At 36.9% G+C, this 18993-nt stretch overlaps 1 protein-coding gene across 4 annotated transcripts in view; it reads left to right on the top strand.

Moving 5' to 3' along the window:
• The window catches only part of IDE (insulin degrading enzyme), a 125243-nt gene that overhangs the window by 85020 nt on the left and 21230 nt on the right, over window positions 1-18993 (top strand). For 3 of the 4 annotated variants that reach the window (XM_036921848.2, XM_036922112.2, XM_036922039.2), the window contains exons 12-17: window positions 2154-2256; window positions 5148-5270; window positions 7088-7170; window positions 10306-10450; window positions 12902-13012; window positions 13955-14075. In XM_036921848.2, coding sequence (XP_036777743.1) covers window positions 2154-2256; window positions 5148-5270; window positions 7088-7170; window positions 10306-10450; window positions 12902-13012; window positions 13955-14075 — 686 coding nt within the window. Of the gene's footprint in view, window positions 1-2153; window positions 2257-5147; window positions 5271-7087; window positions 7171-10305; window positions 10451-10937; window positions 11083-12901; window positions 13013-13954; window positions 14076-18993 lie in introns of all 4 variants that reach the window. The other variant, XM_036921942.2, reaches the window with a different exon arrangement.

The raw sequence follows: 18993 nt of genomic DNA, 5'->3' as shown, positions 1-18993 counted from the left end.
TTTTGAATTCCTCAGTGGTACACTAACTCTTGCTCTGCACATAGTTGATATTTGCCTAGTTTGAGGAACTGTGTTAATCTACTTCAATCTTATTCCCTTATGATAGCATTTCAAATGTTACCCATGTGCTGCACTTTGGTATATAACTATGTAAATCCCTTAGGATTGTACCTGAACAATCTGCCTTCTCCCCTTCCACTCCACTTTAACCTGAGCGTTACTGGGCTGCCCCCAGTGTCTGCTTTTTTCTGTACCATATAGTTGTCCTCCATAGCATTTGGCAGCCTTCCCTGAGATTTTCCACTTTCTCTCTCAGAACTGAATTTAAAGTTTTCTTGTTTCAGAGGGCAAGTCCATTGCCAGATGAAAGCTTCAGTCTGCACAAGTTATGATCAGGCCCTTGCTCCATTGTTCTGATGCCTGGGCTGTTGTTCAGGGAAGCCAAAGCCGTGTGTGTAACAAACTTTTCCAAAATCAGGCATTTCATGGAAGAGAAAATGGGAATACCACCACTCTACCAGCTTATTCTACTTCCTAAACATTTTTCAGAAGTCTCCCTAGGAATCAGTCTGTTCATTCTTTGTGATATCAAAGAAGATGGAATTAATTTCTAGAGCTGAGTCTCAGCAGGCTCTGTCATGTTTTGAGTGAATGCCCTTAAGAAACGTCATGTACCCTTCATGGAGTCATGTGAGTTCTATACCTACTCTGCATACCACTCAAGGGGATTCTCAAGCTACCAACATGCATCTCTTTTTCTGAACATAGTAAGAGAACTTTCTTATCCGTGAAACCCTATGATTCCTCTCTGTGTTTCTGTGTGATATATTATTTGGCATGGTTTTTAGAATTGGTAGTGGTCAGTGGCAGCTAGGTCAGATCAGGAACACCTTGAGCTGGAAGATTAGTTTGCATTCTAACAGGTAGGTGAGTTGGATTGCTTATGATATCTATCCAAAAGCAGATGATAAGACCAAGTCCAGTTATCCTGGTAATTTTGTCTGGAATGAATAAGAAATAGATAGTGGTTCAGATAGTCAGGCGTTAAAGTTGAGGAGGTCCAATGAGGAGCAGGTGTTTGGGACACAGATTAGGATTCTGAAAATGGATGGGTATTCCCTAGAATGGGGTTTCCTTTGCAAATTCTGGGCTTTCACCTGTGAGAGGCCTTCAGTGGGTAGAACAAACTTCTGGGAGCACAGGTGAAAACAAGCAGGAACAGACATGGACCTAGTTATTTGAACTGGGACAGATAAGGAGACATGGAACCAGTAACAGGACTGGGAAGCCATCCAAGCTATTGGCCTACAACTCTTTTATCCACAAGATTGAAAATCAGATTCTCTGCTGATGGGAGTGTAATGATTCCAATTTTGATAATTAAAAGGCAGCAGAGGCAGAAATGTCCCAAATCCTCCAGGGGATGGGAGTTCTGCTGGTACCCAGCTGTTTTTCTCCTCTACTCATAATCTTTGACATCATTTTATCTCTGCCTTCCCTCCTGAGCTTTTTTCTTCTATGTTCTCTTCTGAACTGTTTCTACTATCCCATCAAAGAAAGCTTTTCATAAACCAGAAGATGAGAAACGCTTCTTGGCCTTGTCCCCTTCTCTCCTATCAGCAGAAAGACCCAATGTACATGGATAGACATATTTGTTGATAGTCTCTGGCAGGACAAAAACATAAAGCACAAACTTAGCAAGGAATAGTAAAAGTGTGGTTTTGGTTTTTTGTATCTCTGAATGAGCCAACAGGTTTTCTTAGCCATTCTCGTTAACCCTGGGCCTGAGCTGTTCCTGGGAGTGCTTTGTTTTCCCTTTTTAGGGACTGTTTTTCAGCCGACCTTGTTCCATGCCTACCCCTGCTTCCCTTTTTTTTGCTCCTAAAATTTTAGTCAGTAGTACACCCACATGAACCTTTCCTGAAAGTACTTTTTCACACAAAAAAATGGTGAGCTATAACCAGAGGATAACAGACTATGATCAGAAACCTCAATACATAAGCTGCCTTCTTTGATCTAAGCCTTATGGGATTTACTGGATTTTAGAGGCCCATCATATTCTGGGATGTTATTTACATTTTCATGAGTCAAGTTCTATAAATTTAGATATACAACCTGAGTTTTTTCTGTTTGTTTTTTCCATATATCTTTAGGGTTGCAATAGTTTCCAAATCTTTTGAAGGAAAAACTGATCGCACAGAAGAGTGGTATGGGACCCAGTACAAACAAGAAGCTTTATCAGACGAAATCATTCAGGTAGGTGAATAAGCCTGATGTGTGGGAGACACACAAGAACGTGATCTTCCTGTATCAAACAGCTTCTTGGCTCAGAGTGTGGAGTGATGGCCCACTGCTGCCTGTATGGTCCTGAGGGGAGTGAACAAGGAGAGGGAGAGCTGGAGCTTAGGTTATTGCATGCGAAAATGTCACTTTGTGTCCATTAGACCAGACCAGCTGTAAAGGAGACTCCCAGCCTCATGCAGTCAAATATCACTGAAGTCCAAAGTATACAGAGGAGCAAAGGCAGCAAGACAGGCTGGAAGAAATGGAAATAGCTTAGAAGACAGGTGCTAGGGCTCCAGAGAGCTCACGATCTTGCTGTGCACACAGGGAGCAGTCTCTGAAATTCATACTGCCTTCACATTAGGAGGACCTGCATATTTTATGCCTCATATTGTATCTTTGCTCTTTTTGTCAATATAGGGGAATTAGGGTTTGTTTCAAAACAGGTCTGTTCAGATAGTATGTTACCCCATTGATCACATTCATCAAGATTTTTGTTTGTGAGTCTTACCTACTTTGCAGTACTTTTTCTATTTTGGTTCTCAAGTCTGTGGCTTTGAATGTGTGTTCTGTGTTCATAGGAAGATACCAGAAGTCCTTGGTCTGACTAGATTCTATTTAAACTCAAGTAATGGACATTTCTTTTTTCTTTTTTTGCAGTATTTTTTTTGAGGTATAACTGACATATAACATGAATTTCAGGTGTATAATATAATGAGTCGATACATGGATATATTATGAGATGATCACAATAAGTTTAGTTAACATCCATTACCGTACATTGTTACAAATTTATTTTCCTTGTGATAAGAACTTTAAGGTCTACTTTCTTAGCAACTTTCAAATATACAATACAGTATTAATTGACTATAATCACTGTAACTGCTCATTACGTCCCCAGGACTTACTTATCCTATAATTGGAAGTTTGTACCTTTTGGCTATCTTCACCTATTTCACCCATCCCCCATCACCTGCCTCTGTCAGTTACTAGTCTGTTCTCTGTATCTATCAGTTCAATTTTTTGTTTTGTTTTGTTTTTTAGATTCTCTGTATAAGTGAGAGCATATGGTATTTGTCCTTCCCTGTCTGACTTATTTCACTTAGCATAATGCTCTCAAGGTCCATCCATTTTTGCAAATGGCAGGATTTCCTTCTTTGTTTCATTGCCAAATAATATTCCATTGTATATGTATACACCATGTTTTCTATATCAATTTGCAAATATTTTTTATGTATTATTTTTAACTTAACAAATTTGGAAAGTTTTCAAGTATATTAATATTCAGTACTTATGAAGATTTGCAAAACATGAAATACAGAGGAATAAAATGATAGCAATTTGGCAAAATATATTAAAAGCCTCAAAATGAATCTGTTTAGAATTAATTCTGCTTCTTATGATAGCTATCATAAGAAAGTAATCTTAAATGAAAATTTGGTATAATCTGTAATATCAAACATAAATATTTTAGGACCCAATGATGTAATGGAATATTATGCAGCTACAAAATATTTGCAATAAGATTTTAATAAACTGGAGAACAGATGATGTCATAATACTCTAGAAACAAAACTGCCTCAAATTCTATGCAGACTATATTAAAACTATTTTTAAAAGACATGGATAAAAGAGAAATATAATGAAATGTTAACATATCAGCTGTTTTGGGGTCTTGTAAATTTTTTTGGAAATTTCTTAAATGTACCTAGGTAATAACAATACAGAAAAAAAAAAGAAATAGTTAAAGAAAGAAACTCATCACTGGTAGTTCTCTGACAGCCACAGCACAGAAGGAGATCCCTGGGGCACTTGTGTTTGTGAAAAGAGCTTAAACTGCAAGGAAAGCCAATCTATGAATTAATCCTAAAACAGGAGTGAACCCTTACTCACCAAACTGTCTGAAACCTGCCCTGAATAGGAATTTTTAAAAAACAAACTTGTTTGGAGCTCAGCAGTGAAATTACTTGCTAAGTTTCCCAGTACTACTATTTAATCATTTAGGAAACTTAGGTTGCTTATTATAAATAATACGGAATCTCAGTGCCAAAGGACACAAATGCAGGGACCAAAATAGTGCTGCAAAAGTAGCAGGGCTGTGCCTCATCAGCTGGAGACCAGGTTTCTGAACTCAGAATTACTGGCAGTCAGGTTTCTTACTTCTTTTTAAATAATGAAAAGTATTGTAAATTGGAGTTCAACAATCAGTGGCCTGTGATCTGTCTTCTTAGCTTTTGGAACTAGGCTATGGAACAGATCCAACCTGCAGGTTGTGTCAACCCTGTCCCACAATCCAAACTTAAGTCTCAACTTTGTTCTTAACCTTGTGCTTGAATTACTGGTTCACTTGGAAGTGCATATGATCATCTGGGAGAATTGTGAACCAGGCCTTAAGAATAAGTAGTGGAGTGAAAGAGGCACCCTTAAGCCTAAGTTTCAGGCCATATATAAGTTAGTGTAGCTAAAAGTTAAACTATTATATAAATATACTGTTTTCTAGTCATTATGGGAATATATCCCTGTGCAGATTGTTCTCCATTCTTTAAAGAGCTAGAGCAAACATCATCTTCATATGGACCAGTGCCTCTCGGTATTCCAGCCTCAGATTGTTCCTTAACCTCTACTGGTCATTTTGGAGCTGTGTAAAGAGGAAAGATAGATAAGTATAAAACTTTGATTAGTACCAGAGAGACCAACTTGTTTCATGAAAAACCATCATTAGATCTTGGGATTTGCCTCTTTGTATATGATGAAAAAGAATGCTGTGTGACATTTATCCCTTACTATTTGCCTGGACATTAAGCAAAGGGACTCTTGAATCAGACTAATTGCTTTTGTGTGTATGTGTTTCATTATTCATCCAGAAATGGCAAAATGCTGACCTCAATGGAAAATTTAAACTTCCAACGAAGAATGAATTTATTCCTGCAGATTTTGATATTTTACCATTAGAAAAGGAAGCGACATCATACCCTTCTCTTATTAAGGTAATATGTTAGAATCAGTGATTTTTAAATTTAGGGTACGGACCTATTGCATGGAAGCTACTAGAGATGATTTCCTGTATTTGACACCATGTTGATTTTGTTGGCTGTCATACCGAGAGGTGACAGGAGAGTTGCAGAGAGAATAACTACGAGAAATATTAAAGACTAAAAATGTTAAAGCAAACAAACAAACTACTGAACAACTTAGAATCTAGGGAATTGTTTTCTTTGCAGAAAAAAAGGTAAATCTTGGCTGTAACCAAAAATCTGTTGAAAGTTAGCAACTTTTTTGCATATTCACTGGAGACCCAATAAAAAAGCAAATTTATGTTGCAGCATCTCAGTTAGACAAAGAATTTCTACAGCCTGGAAGAGAGTATATCTAAGGGAAGCTGTTGGGTTCCTGCCCTTAAAAACAATAGTTATTTTGACAGAAAGACTGTGGAATTAGTCATTATAATGGAATTATATGCCAGTGAGAAGGGTGATTGAGAAGTGAATTTGTTTTTTTTCTCTTCTTCAGAATGTTTTTTTCATGTCATTATATCACATTTTGAGTAAACTATGTAGAAAAAAGGATCAAATTATTACAGCACATCCTTTCTCTTCTCTAAACTTGCCTCCATAAACACACATCTTTCTTTTCATTTTCGTCAAACGATTTAAGATGCAAGTTAACTGAGTTAGATGAGAATTAGTGTTTAGGAACATGAAATTTATCTCAAGCAACTAGATTATGAATCAGACCACCATTTTTCTTTAAAAATGACATTTTAATGAATTATAGATTATTCAAAGAGAAAGTTTATTTGCCTCTCCTATTTTTAGTTGTTTGTTTTAAATAGGCTTTCTCAGAGTAAACTAAGAACATTAAACTACTTATACCTCTTGTCAGAGTTTCAAGTGAACCTCCAAGCATTTTAATGCAGTATGAGTGAAGTGAAGAGTCAAGGTAGTGGCTTGATTGTTCATCCTTGGCTGTGTTAGTTCTCCATTGCTGTATAATAAGGTACTCCAAAATTTAGCAGCTTCAAACTACAAAAATGTATTTTATCTCATGCAGTTTCTGAGGGTCAGGGATCTGGAAGTGGCTTAGCTGGGTAGTTATGAGGTCTTCCATGGGGTCACAGTCATCCTGTGGGCCAGGGCTTCCATCACCTGGGGGCTTAGCGAGGGCTAGAGGACTCTCCAAGTTGCGGTTGTGTGGTTGCTGTCAGGCAGTATTCTTCGCCACATACATGGGCCTCTCCTGAGAGTTGCTAGACATGGCAGCTGCCCGCACAGTGAGTGGTCCAAGAGAGAAAGTGAGTGATCGAAATGGAAGCCACAGTGTCTGTTTTATATTCTAATCTCAGAGGAATCATACCATCACTTTCGTCATACTCTGTTGGTCAGATAGACTAACACTGGCCCTGTGTGGGTGACAGGACTACACAGGTCCTGAATGGCACCTTGAGGCTGGCTGCCACATCTTCCCCTAAGGACTCCTGCCTCTGCTTCCCAGTGTCCAGAAAGACAGACAGGGCAATTGGTATCTACATCTCCACATTCTTTCTCTTCCTCAATGGTGTCACCATCTCCGTAACCCAGGGAAGACAGAGGATGATTTCTCTCTGCTACTGGAATCATCAATCTTCCCTCTTCAGCTTCCCACCTGGTGACCCTCTGAGTACTCTTCAAGGCCATGAGTTGGCAGCCTCTCCAGAGCAAAACTCTCAATGAAATCCTCTGTTCTGCTCCTCTTAAAGAGTGATTTGATTGAACTTTTTTGCTGAATGTACCTATATTTCCCTAACCAAATTGTTTCTCCATCACAGGATACAGCTATGAGCAAGCTTTGGTTCAAACAAGATGATAAGTTTTTCTTGCCAAAGGCATGTCTCAACTTCGAATTTTTCAGGTATGTAAAATGGATCTAGCTACAGTTTCCTATAAAAATCAACAATTATGTTTCTAAAAGTTTTCTTTACTAGCTTGAGTGTTCATGTCTAGAAAGCAAAGGAATTAGAGTTATTTAGCTGACACAAGGGAAGCTGCTGTTGTTCGGGTTATTATAAGACCCAAGATTATTGATTCTTCCTTTCCATTAATGACTGTGTCATGTAACTGAAATGACTTATGTTAACTATTAGGGGGACCTTTGTAACCTCCAGGGTTTTGAAATCTGGAGAGGCTATAGACACACCCAGAAGTTTCACTGAAAAGAGATTAAATAACTTGGGGTGTTTTTTGTTGTGGTTTTGGTTTTGTATTCCTGGAACTTGCCCAGAAGAAGAGGTGGTAGACACCAAATGATCTTGAATTCCTTTCGGCCCTGTAACTGTCCAGAGCCCTTAGATATTGCTTCCTTTATTCCCGCCTTGGTTACTTTAAAGTGATTTAATAGGAAGAAGATGTCTAGTAAAATTTATGAATACTGATACTTTTGCAGTGATTTTTCAGTATAAATCTTCATCTGTCTCCTTTAGTATTTGTATGGTGAAGTATATCACCATGTGAATTTTACTTGTGAGTTTACACACCTTATAATTTCGTATTTCTAAAAGTCAGTGATCCATGTTTATGAAGTAAACTTATCATGTAATTTTAATATGATGATGAGCATTTCCACTAATTTGTTTTGTTTTTTTCCTTTTTTTAAATTATCTTTATTTCCACTAATTTTTATTTGATTAGCTTGACATGAAATTAAAGCTAGGTATGTTTTAAATGTTTTGGGAAAGGAAAAAAGAATCTCTAGATAGAAAGTTGATACTTTAGCAGAAAGTATTGTTGAGATTGTAGGGATGTAAACATTGTGTTTTATAGCATGAGATTCATAGACTATCTGGAGCTGTGCTGAGATTATTTTTTACACCAAACACAGGCTCTCCAGCTACAGCTTATTTTTGGTAAATAGCATTACAAAGCTGGTTTTATTTTCTGCTAGTTCTGAGTGATATTTTTAATATACTCTATGCAGCTTGTCAACACTTTTCCATTTGGTGTTTATGATTATGAATCCCTTCACAATGCCTTTTGTTTGACATTTTTGCATTCTCTAAACTGCTCAGCACAGTTCTTAGATTTAAAAACACCAGCTCCCCCCCAAACCCACTCTCTATGTTCTGGTTTTCCTAGAGGTAAACGCTGTTAGGTTTCTTGTTCATTCTTATATAAATTTTGTGTGTGTGATATCCTTTCAATCTTTAAAGAAATGGTATTATATTATGTATACTTAGTTACAGTTTTTAAAACTCTGATCCATATTTAAGTATATAGCACCAGATTGCAAAATAATATTTTTTAAATTAACGAACAAGAACTGAAGCATTCCAGTTGATTAATGTTATCTTTTAAAAATTGGTTTAGGACCCTCTCCAATTCACTAGCACAGTTGGTATGAATGCAGCATATTAGGACACTTCTTGGGATTGCATTCTGAGCTTGAGCCATTTGGCTTTAAGCTTCTAGAAGTGACTTTTTCTGGCTTGTCACTAAAACCTAAGAAAGGTACATAGGTGCCTGTGGGGCTAAGTCCTTTCATACACTCGTCTACTTTGATAATTTTGCTTTGGTGAATTGTGCCGTAAGTTTCTGAGCTGCTGCTTGCCTAAAGAAGAAAGTCTGTCCTCGTAGGTGATATTTTTAAAAATTCAACGACATAGTAGTAATTTAGATTTTCTGGGTGGAGAATGTTTGCATAGCTGTTGACTCCTATTTTTGCTTCAATATCAGCTTTGATAAAATTGTTGACTTTGCTATCAGTACATCAAGTTATATTACTGTGCCACAGATAGAGTGACACTTTTAATTCTCTGCCAAACAAGCCAAGCAGGCATCTGCCTCAGGTCCTTTACAGTAGCTTTTTCTTCAGCCTGGAAATTTCTCCACCCAGATCTCTCCAGGAGCTTGCTCCTTTGCATCCTTCAGGTCTGGGCCCAGATGTCACCTTATCAGAGAGGGAGGCCCCAATTAACCATCTGTGTAAACTAGCAATCCTCCTAACCCAACACCACCACCCATCACTTCTATTCCCCTTACCCTGCTTAATTTTCTCCATAACTATCACCAGCTGATGTGTCATACTTAAATTGACTATTTCTCTCTTCCAAATACATTGTAAATGCTGTGAGGTATGGGACTATTCCTGCTTGTTCCTTCTTTATTCCCAGTACCTAAAGAAGAGCCTAGCACTGTAGTAAGGAATGTAATACATACTTCTTAAATGAATGAATCTTTTACTTGATTCTTGTAAAGGTAAGCAGTGTCAAATAGTCAAATGAACAGGTCATTTGACTTGCATTTGAATCCTAATTCTGCTACCAGCCAAGGTGACATGAGGAAAATTATGTTTCCTATTTGGGAAATGAAGATTTAAATTAGGTGATTTATGTGGTTTTTTTTAGCTCTTACACTGTAATTGTTTCATGTTTTTTCCTACTCTTTTTCACTTAAGTATTTTCCTATGTTAATACTTTTTCCTAGTTCTGGTTGCAATTATATGGTGGAAATTTCTAATTAGTTTGCTACCAGTACTCCAAATGTATTGGTTTGGGGGAAAACTCAGAGATCAGCTAACATTTTTACAGGTCTCTGTTTTTCTCTCTTCGTTCATATAATCACAGCACATAAACTTCTCGATCTCATTCTTGTCCACCAAGGGTGTGGATTGCCTAGAGGGAGAAAGAGGACATGCAAATGCTATATCAGCTCTATCAGCCATACCTTTTCCTGTTAGCCTAAATATAGCCATACATTTTGGCCTGTCCCCACTCCTTAACTGCCCTGTGTTTGTAGTTTGTCCATTGTGCCACACCATCTGGGGTAAGCAGTTTCTTCTCCCTCTTCACTACCACCAGCACATGTGGCATAGTTCAGGTTTCTTTTTCAGACATCTTGTTTTTTTCTTCATGAGAAGAAGTAGAGGCAAGAATTCAAATCGTATCTTCAGGAAATTATATTAACTGTTGTTCAGTGTCTTGATCCATCTCAAAGGCCACATCACATTGGGAAGTAATAAATCAGCTATTTTACTGTCAACATTTTCTTCCAGCCCATTTGCTTATGTGGACCCCTTGCACTGTAACATGGCCTATTTGTACCTTGAGCTCCTCAAAGACTCACTCAACGAGTATGCATATGCAGCAGAGCTAGCAGGCTTGAGCTATGACCTCCAAAATACCATCTATGGGATGTATGTAAGTACCCACGTCGTAGAGCCTTCCACTCATCAACATTTTTTATATTGATTTGATGGAAGCATTTTTGATTGAGGGTATGAGTTTAATTTCTTTTTTTTTTATCTTTATGGCTAATCACATTTTCTCATCATTTAATTTTTAAGTTAGCTCTTATTCTAAGTGTTCAGCAATATACCATTCATATTATGCAAATTTTCCTTGATTTCTTTTTTTTTTAACATCTTTCACCAGTTTGTCATATTTTTCTCTTCAAAATTGGACCCTGATTTAGGTTTAGCTATCACTTATTTCATATCTGAAGTCTCAGTCTTTGAAAACAGAGAATGAAGTCCTCCTGCCATTGTAAAACTTGAGGTTGGCCTATACTATTTCCCTAGAAATTCAGGTCATGAGGCTGCATATCCATACTCTTCGGTCATGTTTCTTCATTACCATGCCACTGCTTGAGGTATCAAAGCATTTCTTTTGTTTTTCTTTTTGTTAGTCGCTACATTTATGCTGATCCTCTCCATTGCAACATGACATACCTGTTTATCAGGTTATTGAAGGATGATTTAAAAGAGTATACATATGCAGCACGCCTCTCAGGTTTGAGCTATGGCATTGCATCAGGAATGAATGCAATACTTGTAAGTAAAATGAAAACAAAAAAAAAGGCACCACACTGCTTAAGCATTCTGTTGAGCTTGGAAAAGCTATTAACTTCTGCATTTTCAAGCAAGAAGATTGATGTTTTTTTCCTCACACCTATTTAATGATTGAAGAACTCAGACTAATATTAGTTTCACTAACGAATGATTTAGTAGAGTTGAATGCATCTTGTGAACATGTGTATGCTACATTTATTTGCATGTTCCTCTGCTTGAAATGTTTAACATAGTAATCCTGAAAGCATGTTATTCTTTCCCTGTATTTGAATATATTACCATCTTTAAGTGAAAGGTAGCCATGGTTATTGTTGTTGTGCTTGAATTGTACTTATATAAACATCCTTTATTTCTGCTAACAGTAGTAGAAAGTTCCTGTGTTCAAATACATCTAACATTTTCATTTATTTTGTAGCATGCTTCATTAACTGCTTTTAAATATGTTTTAAAATAAGCATCATTAAAAGCATCCCAAGAAATAACTAGATCCTTTCTCTTGAAACTGTTTCTGATAAGTTTCCAAACTTACATTTATTTTCCAAATTAACATCACTCTTATGGCATACATTCAGCTTCACTCTTCTTGAAAATTTATTAGTAACAACTAAAATGAGAGCATGTGCTATATATTCTCTTTATAAATTCTTATACAAAATATTTTAGGGGTTTTTTTGTTGTTGATTTTGCAGTGACTTTTTTTCATTACACAAGTACAGTTTTCTGGTAGCTTTTGTTTAATGTGTAAGAGTGTACCTAACCTAACCATTCTCACAGTCCAGGGAAATTTGGTGCTCAGAGATCAAAATAAACCTCAAATGGAAAATACTAATTTGTTGTTTTATTTTTTGCTATTGAATTTTAGTAGAGTATTACCATTAAAATAAGTAATTTTTTTTATTTGTGACAAAATGTGCTTTCTGCTAGTTGTTAGTCTAGTTCCCATGATATGTGATGTGCTTCCCATTTCCAGTGACCTTCAGTCCTGCTGAGGTACTTGCCTATCATTTTTTATAAGGTAGAGGCTTTCATAGGCATTCTAGTTGCACTGCATCCTCTACTGCTGTGGGTACCACCATGTGGAAATATAATGATCAGCATCCCCCACTTCTCAAATGTTATACTTTCAGAGACTATTAGTGTAAATTGCCCTATGGTGAAATCTTGATGGTACAGACGTGTATTCTCACTACACATCTGTTTTGCCATTGGCTTTTTGTACATCAGCAGAATCATCAGGCAAGCAAATGGTGAGATATGATCCTTATTGGGCAACACTGAATGAGAAAAGTGGCAAAATGCCATATAATACAAAATTGGGGCTGTCTGATTTCTCCAAAGATGATTTGGGGGCATATCCAATAGTTTGCTAGATAATACTCCACTGTGATTTTTACCTTTTTAGCACACCTATGAAAACCTTAAGCCTGCCATTCTTTAGAAATTATTTTTGAAGATTGAATTTAAAACACAGTCTGTCATTAATTTTGATTTAATAGGAATATGCATTTTGATATGGTGTGTGCTGCCATAGTTTGGCATAACGTGAGTTTTCCTACTGTTGATTATGTTAGAAAAATAAAATCATGCTTTTCAGGTATTAGTAAATAAAGATGGTTGATGTTATCTTTCTTAAGTGTTAAACTATATTTATAAGAAGGTAAATTAATTGAATTTCTTATTTCAGTTTTTAGTACACCTGGTTTTGGGATTTTCTAAATGTTTAAAAATCGAGCTTAAGGTACTTATTTAGAAATCATTCCATGTTATTTTAAACTTTTAATACCCTGTACTCTCTCTGTAGCTCTCTGTGAAAGGTTACAATGACAAGCAGCCAATTTTGCTTAAGAAGATTATTGAGAAAATGGCAGCCTTTGAGATTGATGAAAAAAGATTTGAAATTATTAAAGAGGCAGTAAGTTTTCTGAACTCATTTGTATAATTTTTTTTATTCATAAGGTAATAACACCATGTTATGAACATTTTTGAAAAAGAGGAGAGGAGGGAAAGAAGCAGTCATAGCCCCGTGGTGGTTGTCTCACCCTGCTTTGCCAAATCCTGTGTTCTACCCAGAAAGCAAGCTTGGGAGACTGGGGGACACCTGGCCCCCTTCTCTGCAGGCCCTCAGAGCCAGGAGTTGCAGCACTGACTTCCAGAGAGAGGCTTGAAGTAGACTTCTAGAAGGTTCCAACCTCCTTCAGCAGAACACACAGTTGTCCAGGCTGAGGCCTGCCTATCATAAGACCTTGTCACATTAAAGCAGATTGTTTAGGCTTCATGTACCTTCCACATAAATTCAACTTGTAGTTGGCCTTAGCTATGAGTTGGAAAATCATAGTAATGATTTTCCAGTAATGGAAAAATGAGATACATAGCTACTTTAAGAGTCAAGCTGTGACCTTCATTGTACACCAAAGGAAATTACCATCAGTTTTCAAATGAATATCCAATATTTTATATATTTAAATATACGTGTTGCTTGCTTATAAACTTTTGAGATAACCTTATAGTTGTAGAATCAAATGCCAACAGATGGAGACTCTAAAAACTGGGGATAACTTTCTGAGGGATGAAAGATGTCCCATAGTGAAGGCACTGAGAGTACACATCAGATGCTGGGGATAAAGCAGCAGCCTGGACAAAGAGAAAAGCATGCCCTTTAGTTAAAGCATCAGAGAGGAGTAAGCCCCATTCTAAATTACCTAACTTCAAGAGGAAAGAAGCAGAAATTCCCACATCCCAGTAATTTGAAAATGCATAATGATTTATACAAAATTAAGTTTGATTATAGTTGATGATTTTGAAATTATTTTAAAATGATTCATAAAATTAATAAACCCATGTCTCTCTTCATCAGTACATGCGATCTCTTAACAATTTCCGAGCTGAACAGCCTCACCAGCACGCCATGTACTACCTCCGTTTGCTGATGACTGAAGTGGCCTGGACTAAAGATGAACTAAAAGAAGCCCTGGATGGTGAGACTCTTTTTCTATTTTTAACCTAATACTTTCTTCACTTTTTTCTAAAATCATTTTGGTATCTTTATGCTTTCTCATAACTGTAGCTCTGTTAAAGCCAGCTGTGTATACTTTTATATAAAAACAGTGGTGGCCTTTGAAGTGGCTTTTATATTCAGGTGGTGTAGCCACATTTGCTGTTCTCAGCCTGGCCCCACAGCAGGGAATTACTATTCTTCATAGATTTCTGCAGATGACTAAATGTTTCAACCTAAGAACTTACCTTGTTGATATTGAAGTTTTCAGAAGAGGAAAAAGGGACTGAGCTTGAGCGTCTTACCAACACAGAGAGTGCTCAGGCATCTTTAGATCTGTTCAGTTAAAAACTGAAAATGTGTAAAGCCCCAAAAGTCGTCTTTTGTTGCTTTTTTTTCTAAAATCTTAAATCTAGTTTTCAGATGTTTTGCTTGAAAGTTCTAAATTCCTTGAGGGGCAGTGGTTATGTCTTCCTTTTATCCTCTTTATTTAGAGTCTAATATAATGTCATTTCCTCTGTGTGTGTCTAAAGAATGACTATTAAATGGAATGATAATCCAGGATTGTTAATATTGGAAAGAATATAGACTGATGATGTCACCCTTTATTATTGTTTAATCTTGTTCATTTCTCAGCATTTCTTTACCAATTAATTTTTCTTCCTAATCTCAGCAATAAGAAAAAAAGAATACCGTTGAACTTTTAATGATCTTTTGTGAGAAGTCCTTACTTTACTATGTAACTCTAATGTTATAGATATCTTCAGTGACAAATCAAGAACAAAGTATTCAAAGTCATTATTTTCTCAGATGCCCGAGGCATAGGGTAGTACTACAGATTATAAAATTCATTAACTAGAACAGATGTATTTTTTAAAATTTTGTTATCATTAATCTACAATTACATGAAGAACATTATGTTTACTAGGCTCCCCCCTTCACCAAGTCCCCCCATACACCCCATTACAGTCACTGTCCATCAGCTTAGAAAGATGCTGTAGAATCACTACTTGTCTTCTCTGTGTTGCACAGCCCTCCCCATGCCACCCCCCCACCCCCACATTATACATGCTAATGGTAATGCTTCCTTTCTTTTTCCCCACCCTTATCCCTCCCTTCCCACCCATCCTCCCCAGTCCCTTTCCCTTTGGTAACTGTTAGTCCATTCTTGGCTGCTATTTTGTTTCTTTAGTTTTTTCTTTGTTCTTATACTCCACATATGAGTGAAATCATTTGGTACTTGTCTTTCTCCACCTGGCTTATTTCACTGAGCATAATACCCTCTAGCTCCATCCATGTTGTTGCAAATGGTATGATTTGTTTTCTTTCTTCTTATGGCTGAATAATATTCCATTGTGTATATGTACCACATCTACTTTATCCATTCATCTACTGATGGACACTTAGGTTGCTTCCATTTCTTGGCTATTGTAAATAGTGCTGCGATAAACATAGGGGTGCATCTGTCTTTTTCAAACTGGAGTGCTGCATTATTAGGGTAAATTCCTAGAAGTGGAATTACTGGGTCAAATGGTATTTCTATTTTGAGCTTTTTGAGGAACCTCCATACTGCTTTCCACAATGGTTGAACTAATTTACATTCCTACCAGCAGTGTAGGAGGGTTTCCCCTTCTCCACAACCTCGCCAACATTTGTTGTTGTTTGTCTTTTGGATGGTGGCGATCCTTACTGGTGTGAGGTGATATCTCATTGTGGTTTTAATTTGCATTTCTCAGATGACTAGCGATGTGGAGCATCTTTTCATGTGTCTGTTGGCCATCTGAATTTCTTCTTTAGAGAACTGTCTGTTCATCTCCTCTGCCCATTTTTTAATTGGATTGTTCACTTTTTGTTTGTTGAGGTGTGTGAGTTCTTTATATATTTTGGATGTCAACCCTTTATCTGATCTGTCATTTATGAATATATTCTCCCATACTGTTGGGTACCTTTTTGTTCTATTGATGGTGTCCTTTGCTGTACAGAAGCTTTTCTGCTTGATATAGTCCCACTTGTTCATTTTTGCTTTTGTTTCCCTTGTCCGGGGAGATATGTTCATGAAGAAGTCGCTCATGTTTATGTCCAAGAGATTTTTGCCTCTGTTTTTTTCTAAGAGTTTTATGCTTTCATGACTTATATTCAGGTCTTTGACCCATTTCGAATTTACTTTTGTGTATGGGGTTAGACAGTGATCCAGTTTCATTCTCTTACATGTAGCTGTCCAGTTTTGCCAGTACCATCTGTTGAAGAGACTGTCATTTCCCCATTGTATGTCCATGGCTCCTTTATTGTATATTAATTTACCATATATGTTTGGGTTAATGTCTGGAGTCTCTATTCTGTTCCACTGGTCTGTGACTCTGTTCTTGTGCCAGTACCAAATTGTCTTGATTACTGTGGCTTTGTAGTAGAGCTTGAAGTTGGGGAGCAAGATTCCCCCAACTTTATTCTTCCTTCTCAGGATTGCTTTGGCTATTCAGGGTCTTTGGCGGTTCCATATGAATTTTTGAACTATTTGTTCCAGTTTGTTGAAGATTGTTGTTGGTAATTTGATAGGGATTGCATCAAATCTGTATATTGCTTTGGGCAGGATGGCCATTTTGACAATATTAATTCTTCCTAGCCACGAGCATGGGATGAATTTCCATTTGTTAGTGTCCTCTTTAATTTCTCTTAAGAGTGTCTTGTAGTTTTCAGGGTATAGGTTTTTCACCTTCTTGGTTAGGTTTATTCCTAGGTATTTTATTCTTTTTGATGCAATTGTGAATGGAATTGTTTTCCTGATTTCTCTTTCTATTAGTTCATTGTTTGTGTATAGGAAAGCCACAGATTTCCGTGTATTAATTTTGTATCCTGCAACTTTGCTGTATTGCAATATCAGTTCTAGTAGTTTTGGAGTGGAGTCTTTAGGGTTTTTTATGTACAATATCATGTCATCTGCAAATAGTGACAGTTTAACTTCTTCTTTACCAATCTGGATTCCTTGTATTTCTTTGTTTTGTCTAATTGCCATGGCTAGCACCTCCAGTACTATGTTGAATAACAGTGGGAAGAGTGGGCATCCCTGTCTTGTTCCTGATCTCAGTCAGAGGAAAAGCTTTCAGCTTTTCTCTGTTCAGTATGATGTTGGCTGTGGGTTTATCACATATGGCCTTTATTATGTTGAGGTACTTGCCCTGTATACCCATTTTGTTGAGAGTTTTTATCATGAATGGATGTTGAATTTTGTTGAATGCTCTTTCAGCATCTATGGAGATGATCATGTGGTTTTTGTCTTTCTTTTTGTTGATGTGGTGGATGATGTTGATGGATTTTCGAATGTTGGACCATCCTTGCATCCCTGGGATGAATTCCACTTGGTTGTTGTGTATGATCCTTTGGATATATTTTTGGATTTGGTTTACTAATATTTTGTTGAGTATTTTTACATCTATGTTCATCAGGGATATTGGTCTGTAATTTTCTTTTTTGGTGGGGTCGTTGCCTGGTTTTGGTATTAGGGTGATGTTGGCTTCATAGAATGAGTTTGGGCGTATTCCCTCCTCTTCTATTTTTTGGAAAACTTTAAGGAGAATGGGTATTACGTCTTCTCTGTATGTCTGATAAAATTCCGAGGTAAATCCATCTGGCCCGGGGGTTTTGTTCTTGGGTTGGTTTTTATTACCACTTCCATTTCTTTGCTGGTAATTGGTTTGTTTAGATTTTGTGTTTCTTCCTTGGTCAGTCTTGGAAGGTTGTATTTTTCTAGGAAGTTGTCCATTTCTTCTAGATTTTCCAGCTTGTTAGCATATAGGTTTTCATAGTATTCCCTAATAATTCTTTGTTTTTCTGTGGGGTCCGTCGTGATTTTTTCCTTTCTCGTTTCTGATTCTGTTGATGTGTGTTGATTCTCTTTTTCTCTTAATAAGTCTGGCTAGAGGCTTATCTATTTTGTTTATTTTCCCAAAGAACCAGCTCTTGGTTTCACTGATTTTTTCTATTGTTTTATTCTTCTCAATTTTATTTATTTCTTCTCTGATCTTTATTATGTCCCTCCTTCTGCTGATTTTAGACCTCATTTGTTCTTCTTTTTCCAATTTCGATAATTGTGACATTAGACTATTCATTTGAGATTGTTCTTCCTTCTTTAAATATGCCTGGATTGCTAAATACTTTGCTTTTAAGACTGCTTTTGCTGCGTCCCACAGTAGGTGGGGCTTTGTGTTGTTGTCATTTGTTTCCATATATTGCTTGATCTCTTTTAATTTGGTCATTGATCCATTGATTATTTAGGAGTATGTTGTTAAGCCTCCATGTGTTTGTGAGCCTTTTTGTTTTCTTTTTACAATTTAGTTCTAGTTTTATACCTTTGTGGTCTGAAAAGTTGTTTGGTAGAATTTCAGTGTTTTTGAATTTACTGAGGCTCTTTTTGTGGCCTAGTATGTGGTCTATTCTAGAGAGTGTTCCATGTGCACTTGAGAAGAATGTGTATCCTATTGCTTTTGGATGTAGAGTTCTATAGATGTCTATTAGGTCCATCTGTTCTAGTTTGTCGTTCAGTGCCTCTGTGTCCTTACTTATTTTCTGTCTGGTGGATCTGTCCTTTGGAGTGAGTGGTGTGTTGAAGTCTCCTAAAATGAATTCATTGCATTCTATTTCCTCCTTTAATTCTGTTAGTATTTGTTTCACATATGCTGGTGCTCCTGTGTTGGGTGCATATATATTTATAATAGTTATATCCTCTTGTTGGATTGACCCCGCTATCATTATGTAATGTCCTTCTTTATCTCTTGTTACTTTCTTTGTTTTGAAGTCTATTTTGTCTGATACAAGTAATGTAACACCTGCTTTTTTCTCCCTGTCGTTTGCATGAAATATCTTTTTCCATCCCTTGACTTTTAGTCTGTGCATGTCTTTGGGTTGAG

The sequence above is a fragment of the Manis pentadactyla genome, chromosome 8 (assembly GCF_030020395.1).
Source record: "Manis pentadactyla isolate mManPen7 chromosome 8, mManPen7.hap1, whole genome shotgun sequence".
NCBI classification, from domain to species: Eukaryota; Metazoa; Chordata; class Mammalia; order Pholidota; family Manidae; genus Manis; species Manis pentadactyla.
This window is presented reverse-complemented; position numbering and strand designations above follow the sequence as displayed.